This window comes from Dermacentor albipictus, chromosome 4 (genome assembly GCF_038994185.2).
Source record: "Dermacentor albipictus isolate Rhodes 1998 colony chromosome 4, USDA_Dalb.pri_finalv2, whole genome shotgun sequence".
Lineage (NCBI taxonomy): Eukaryota > Metazoa > Arthropoda > Arachnida > Ixodida > Ixodidae > Dermacentor > Dermacentor albipictus.
In genome coordinates, this window is record NC_091824.1 from 121,880,138 (window position 1) to 121,887,528 (window position 7,391).

The window sequence follows — 7,391 nt, forward strand, 5'->3', positions numbered from 1 at the left end:
AGGAAATGAAAATACCCGACTTGATTAATGAAGCGATTTTCCATTAGATCTCGGCGACGAAGGCAACACTGCGTACGCTTTTTTTGCGTTATTTCGTTTTCTTTTCTTTGCTTTTTGGTAGTGACCCGCTGCAGTCTTGGATGGCGCGAGCTTTAGTACTGTTTCACGGCTGCCTGAAAGTGTTCGCTGCCATAGCGTACGCAGTTGAGTATTACAGCAGCTCACTGCACAAATAACCGTTGATCTAAAGCAATCATGTCGGGCTCTCTTGCTTTTCTTTCTTTTAGCAATCGCTCGGCAAACTGGTTTCAAATAACTGAAGGACTTTCTGAAGAAGATGACAGAGCAAGGTTCTGAGATGCGAAGCTGCATGAAAATCTAGAGTGGTTTGATTTGCTCCTCGAATAACCTTCAGGTAGTCGTAATACCACGTTTCGGTGTCATTAATTACTCAACATAATATTGCTCGAAAGCCCGACAAGTACGCCAACATTCCGGACTTTCTGTTAATTGCCGTATTCAAATCTCGCAATGTTCAACTTTCCTACACTGATTTGTTTCTGGCAACGCAGAACAACACGTGGCTTGCTTTAGTAAATAAGCTCCACGCTTTTAGCTCACACCTAATACGGTTACCTTATACACATCAAATTGTGATCTATATCAAAACACCATATCGAAAAGGATCTTAAAGCGGACAGTGATCATGCTGAGAGTCTGAAGCTGGACGGCAGGGAGGCACGATTAGGGTTGACAACGTATAGAATGACGTAAGTTGGTTCGTACTGGCAGCCGAACAAGATAATTTGACTACATCCGCGAAATGTGACGAATATGCTGCCCCAGCATGTCGGTGACAACGTACATGCCGCGTTGGAAAACGACATGCACAAAATATATATGCGTACGCGTTGTGTTTTTCTAACGAAGGAAAAGACAACGCCGGTTAAAGTGTGTCAAAGGTGTCAGACGTTTCGGCTCGCACACCGAAGCCTCGTTCTCTCTGAACGAAGCTGCCTCGGTGGGCTGGCATCTCCTTTTACCGTAATTTTCGGTCACCGAACTTCTTCGGAAGAATAAATAATGCTGAATGCACATTGCTTCTCGCATTTATTTGGTAATGGTCCACCGCATACCCACAGTGACCGCACTAAGAGAAGGAGTGGGGCTGAGCGGAAATATATGCACCGCAGAGTGAGTCAACTTGAGAGCCCTGCATTTAGTCCGTGAAGCGAAAGGTGGGAAAAAACAACCACAAAATACCAACAAGGGCGCTGATTAACACCGCGCTTCTTCGAAATGATAGTGTGCGGAGTATCATCAAACTATGATAAATTGTTTCGAAACCAGTGCAGAGGCAACGCGTCCAGCGTGCGACGGATCTCCCCTCTGCCACTTGAGTTATTGGCCTTCTGCTGCGTGGCACGACGTCGCGGATTCGACTCCTGCGGTCGTGGTGACCTCCGCCTGTACGAGGCGGACTGTACAAGCGCTCATCTTTTTGAGATTTCGGTGCAAGTTAAAAAAAAGAACAGTCAGTGTGTTCAAAATTCACCTTCGCTAATCCACTATGGCCTATCACATCGCTTGCGTCGCTTTAAGACTGAGCCAACCAATCAATTAATCGTGCGCAGCATCCTACAACCTTCTTTGTTTTCTTCTTCTGTTTCAAGCTTACATGTATGGCTTACTACTGACCTCATAGTGGCCACCATAATGGAGAGCCCACCAGTATGGCGACATTCTGTGCGAGACTATTACTATTAGAACTAACCCTGGGATTAGTGGCGTTGGCTAACACTCCCAGTTCTTAGTTCTAGTAGTCAACACATAAATACCCCGGAAAATGGATGGAAAAACAACGCCGCGGTAGCTAAACTGGTAGAGCACCGCAGACGTAATGCGAAGACATGGGATCGTTCTCCACGTGCAAGTATTTTTGTTTTCAGCCACTTTCAATTCCACTAGTTTCTCGTCCACTGTGAGCCGCCTGAGGCACCTATATATATATATATATATATATATATATATATATATATATATATATATATATATATATATATATATATATATAAGCACGTCTGGCAGCTTACAATGGACCGCCACCTTTCCACGTTAAAAGATCCATACGGCAGTAAATTGTACTGCCACGTTTCGTCACAATTTCTTTTACTGAAAGAAACAGCGGGCGGACGAAAGGGTGAGACGTAGCGGATCCGAATCATGTGCCCAGAGTGCGCATATTTCTGCCATCGCCAGTAAAGGATTCGGGCATAAGAAGGGTCCGAGCGGGCGAGCGAGAGAACCGATCAAACAAGAAACCCGGTAGAGGGACGCGGAAAGTGATTTCCCCTTCATCCGAGCCTGTTTTCTGTTTGGCCTTCCTTCGTCGATATGCATTGTTCGCTCCGTTTCGGTTTATCGACGAGGCGCGTCTGTTTGCGCCATTATTTGCCCCGGGTCCGAAGCGGCGGCTCGCCGTGGGCGGCTGACTCTGCCGTATATGCCTGCACGTGTATCGATTCGGCAAGCGGGCGCAATTATCCGTGGCACGCGCGGCGCGCCGCGAGCAGGATAACTTCTGGCTGCCCGAAGAAGGATTTTGAGCTGCTTCCTTTCCCTTCCTCTTCCTGTTTTTTTTTACTTCCTCATCATCCCCACTACTTCTTGTACTTCTTAAATACCCGTTCTTCTTGCTCGGCTCTCACTTCCATATTCGTGGTAGTAATCGCTTCCTTTGCTTCACGGCTCAAGAAAAATCGTTCGCGAACAGAAAACAGGGTGCTTCGCTGCTAGGCTGCCGAGCGATCTTTAAGATATGTGCCGAGAGTCGCGAATAGCTGCGTCTGGCTAATGTTGAACTATCCTCGTTCGCTGCGAAGTCGGAGGTATTGAAAGAACCACAGCACTCTCTCTCTCCCTCTTTCTCTTCATTCATTTCTTTCTACTTTTTTTTTCTTTATTTCTCTCTTTACGAGCTCTCTGTCAAAGACGTCGTGGCGCTGTCTAACGGAGCAAGCCGGGCGTACCAGTTTTCATTTAATTGCAAGCAGCGTACGGAAATTACAATAAATGCTGACGTCGTGTTTCTCTACACGAAATCGTTAGGTTGTGCGCTGAACGTTAGGGTGCGGTACTCCAGTCTCTAATCACTGACCTCGTAGGGATGCATGGTTCGCGCTAAACCCATCTAGAAATGAAATAACAGGTGACAGAAAACGTGCAATTCGTGGTGACGTCCTAACTGCTTTTACATTTGTAATCATTATGGTTGAGAAGATCCACATTTACGCAAGATAACTTGAGAACCGTTAAACCATGCACCTAAACAGCTGCAGAGTTGTCTTCTAGAATCTTCTCTGCACTGTCGATTTCATCATTGTCATTATTAAAGAAAAAGTGGGCTTTCCCGGCTACACTTAGTGCAGGTATTGCGTGTAGTTAATTTTTATTATTATTGAAATGAAAATAAAAGAAAGAGATGTAGTCACCCTATAATGGTGACGGCTACTCCTTTTCTCATAGCAGTAACAACAATATAAAAAAATATGTAGGAAAATGAAAAAGAAATGAAAAAAAAGAATCACTTCATACGGTGAGAAAGCCACACCACAGTCCGATACGCCTATGAACATAATAGTGTAAAAGTCACACACTGTAGTTAGTTTCTTTACCCACCGCAGTAATTCACTGTCCTCACTTATCGTGTGTTGCTACTGTAACGTAGGCAGTGTAGAAAAGCAAACTTCAACAACAGCAAGTTCTCCACACTTTAAGATGTATGAAAAAAGGAGAGAGACAGAATTATCCAACTTTGCCGTTTTCCATCCATTCATCAATTCATACCGTCATGAGGCAAATATTTGTTTGTCTTTTTCTTTATTTCATTGTATTCTAAATTGAAACAAATGTTTGAAACCCAGACCTTTCTGTGATCCTCAAAATAAGTTCAATTAAGCCCAGTCTCTTTATTTAAACCACGTTAAGCTTTAAATCACGTTAAGCCTTATATAAACGACGTTCTTTCGAGGAACCCGTATGGGTTTCTTTTGTAGCGATTGCTACGAACGGGTGGATGTCTGATTTTCCCTTTATTTAAAATTAAGAGTAATTTTTTTTAGTCCTGCACACAGTGAACTAGAAAATACAAGTACGGAGTTGACTTCTCTAGGAAAATATAGTGATTTTTATCCAGCTATAACTTTCATATTTATGCGATTTGAACCACATGTTAACAGCCCTAACGAAGCAGATGGCGTCGATACACTGCTTCTTATCACGAACGCCCCCACGAGAATACGCTATTTGCGCTATGGCAAAAAAAAATGGAGGAAGCTTAAGCTTCGCCTTTAAGAGTGGAACGCGATAGCATTCAAATATCCCTGACTGCACCTCACGCTTCCACCAAGTGCAGCTTATGTAACCGTTATGTTTACTGGGAGACGCTGGCGGGGAACGCTATGCACGAATGCGATCTTTTTGGTAGAAACGCGGCTGCTTGCGTGGAACGCGATGCGGCGGAGGCGAGCGCCATCCGGAGGTGTTCCAAGGAACCAGGCGCGCCGCGCTGTGGCCTCCGAGATTCGCCCGCGCCGGCGCGCCCAAATCGCACACCCCGTCGCCAGTCTATGAATGGCAGACACGCTGGAAAAAGGGTTCATGGTTCAGTTTCCGTATAACAGAATTGTGTTTTCTCGTATATTCAAATTACAATCCGATATGCCGTCACGTCTATGCATTAAGTCGTACTTTACAATTTTTGTAAAGTATTTACTGTGAGAAATTCAATTATTTCAGTAATTTCATTGCGTTAGATGGGGGGCCCGCGTTGTTGAATGTGCGTGGTTCAGTGTGCATGGTTTGGAATTATTTTTGCCGAAACGACGGTCGACGCTGGGCGCGAGGCGCCGACGCCGGACTTTCTGGTACACGAAGCACTTAACCCTATCACGTCAATACTTCGATGTGTTCGCAGTTGGGCAGTCTGTCGGTCCTCGAAGTCTATCGGACGTTCGTATGCAAACGGGTTTGCAAACGTCGGGCTCTGTTCAGGTGTTTGCGGGAGCTCTCAGCAAATCTTATCTCGGAAGAATACACTGTGTCGCTTGTAAGGTAATACGAAGCTTCTGATAAGCATGCAACTGAAGAAGTAACGAAAAACTCAGTCACGAGGTGGGATGTGCGCTGCTTAGACAGGCTAAAAACATGCATATGTAATGCGGTGATAGCATTGATGCACCGCGCTTTGTGATACACTCATCGCGAAGAAGACCCGAGTCTGGCACAACGGCTCCTGGGACCTTTCGAAGCAGGTAGCGTAAAACGCTAAAGCGCCACCCAATTCTTGTGCCCGCGCTTCTTACCGAAAAGAGGAAGATGAGCTGCATCTAGCTCGCAATTGTTGCGCGACGATTATTCATGGACTCTCGCAACGTTGGCAGTTTTGCATTTTAATATCGCTCATAAGCCGTGCTAAGTTTTCTCGGCCATCGGAGGAAGAACAATAGATGAAATGACATTTTCGTGAATGGGATTTTGAAGGAACGCTTCAGCGAGCACGTGGCTTCTTCAGTGACGTCGAAGACGAAAAAGAAGGGGGCCACCGAAATTCTGCCACTCCGCTTTGGAAGAAGACCAGAAGGAAGCTCTCGCCTACTCCGCCCTCAGAGAAGTTGAGATGCGGCTTGCCCTTCTGCTGCTGTTGCCGCTGGCACTGGCATCCGAGCCATCCTACCGGCACGGGTCCTTGCTCAGGCACGTCGTAGCCATCTTTCGCCACACCGACCGCGCGCCTCTCGTGCCCTTTCCTGGCGACCCAAACAAGAACCACCCCTGGCCCTTGGGCTACGGACGCCTGACATCGAGGGGCCGCGCCAACGCCACCGCCCTGGGTCGGTGGTTGCGTTCACGCTACGCCGAGTTCCTCAGCGACGACCCCCGCGAGGTGGACGCACGCAGCAGCCCCCCACCGCGCTGCTACGAGACGGCCGCGCTGGCGCTGTACGGCCTCTACCCGGCCAACAGGGAGCAGAAGGAGTGGCAGCCCGACCAACCGTGGCAGCCCGTGCCCATCACGCGGGTGCCGGACGGCGTCGACAAGTACTCGACCGTGTGCGTGCCGCGCGTTCGGGCGGCCTTGCGGTCGCTCGTCGCTCTTCCCGAGCCCGCCTATCTCATCGACAACGCGACGTCGAGCAAGCCCTTATTCGGAACGCTCGGCTCCGTCGCGGAGTTCGTCGCCCGGATGACCAACCTCAGCGAGGAGTCGTCCTCGCGCCGCTTCGTCACCGTCAACAAAATTCTGGACTCGATGTCCGTGGCGAAGGAGTACGGTTTGCCCGTGCCCACTTGGGCTTCCCGGTATTGGCGCCACCTGCAGTGGGCCGCCCAAGCGTCGATGGAAGGGCTGTCGCGCTCTCAGATGGACCACATGGGAGGCGCACTGCTCCGCGATGCCATGGCCAATGTCGCACCCGCCGGCGAGGCACCGTCGTCGTCTTCCCTCTTACGTGGTGAGCTCGACCCGAGTGACGAGCCCAAGATTACGCTGAGAGCCTACCATGACGTAAACGTCGCGGGTATCTTGCTTGGCTTGAACGGAACACTCGGGGAAAAGCCTCCGTATGGTGCGGCGATACTGGTGGAGGTGTTCACCTTAACATCGACGGTGAAGCCCGACCTGTACGTGAAAGTTCTCTATAAGGCCGGCGATACCCTCTCCGCTTTAGCCTTGCAAGGTTGCAACGAGCCTTGTTCCCTCCAGAGCTTCCGTGAACTATTGGAGCGCAAATTTAGACCAGTGTCGGGAACTGAGTGTGGATGGAGTGATCGCCAACCTCTAGTGTGAAAGAAAATTCCCTTTATATTGTGCGGCGCTGATAGCAATAAACATCAGCTACTTGAAAGATGTAAAGAAACTGTGTGATAAGTTTAGCTACGTGTAAAGCGCAGGCGACTATTTTTTTCATTCTTAAACGCGGCCTTATTCACCGTAGTATACTTTATTTTAATTTTCTTCAAATTTGAATATAAATACTAACTATCCTTTGATTACGGGCGTTAGAAAACGTACAGCTAATAGGCCTAACGAGGTGCTATTTCTCATCAGGTATTGGTCTTGTCTTTTTTGTGGTGTTACGTGCCAAAACCGCCATATGATTATGAGGCATGCCGTAGTGGGTGACTCCGGATTAATTTGGACCACCTGGGAATCATTAACGTGCCCCCAATGCACGGGACACGGGCGTTTTCGAATTTCGACCCCGTCGATATGCTATCGCCGCGGCCGGTATTTGATCCTGCGACCTCGTGCATAGCAGAGTAACATCATAGCCGCTAAGCCAACACGGCGCGTAGTCGTCGGGTATCGGTACATATCGCATGTCTGAGAA

At 48.2% G+C, this 7,391-nt stretch overlaps 1 protein-coding gene across 1 annotated transcript; it reads left to right on the forward strand.

Annotated features, from left to right (window-relative positions):
* Positions 1-5,222: 5,222 nt before the first annotated feature.
* On the forward strand, positions 5,223-7,050 carry LOC135917751 (testicular acid phosphatase homolog). Its single transcript, XM_065451345.1, has one exon. It carries the CDS (start codon positions 5,678-5,680, stop codon positions 6,845-6,847), a length of 1,170 nt encoding a protein of 389 aa, XP_065307417.1. The 5' UTR covers positions 5,223-5,677; the 3' UTR covers positions 6,848-7,050.
* The last annotated feature ends 341 nt before the right edge of the window (positions 7,051-7,391 follow it).

What these genes read in the sequence shown, in the direction of transcription:
- LOC135917751 (XM_065451345.1), top strand. Translation starts at nt 5,678, where the DNA reads ATGCGGCTTGCCCTTCTGCTGCTGTTGCCGCTGGCACTGGCATCCGAG.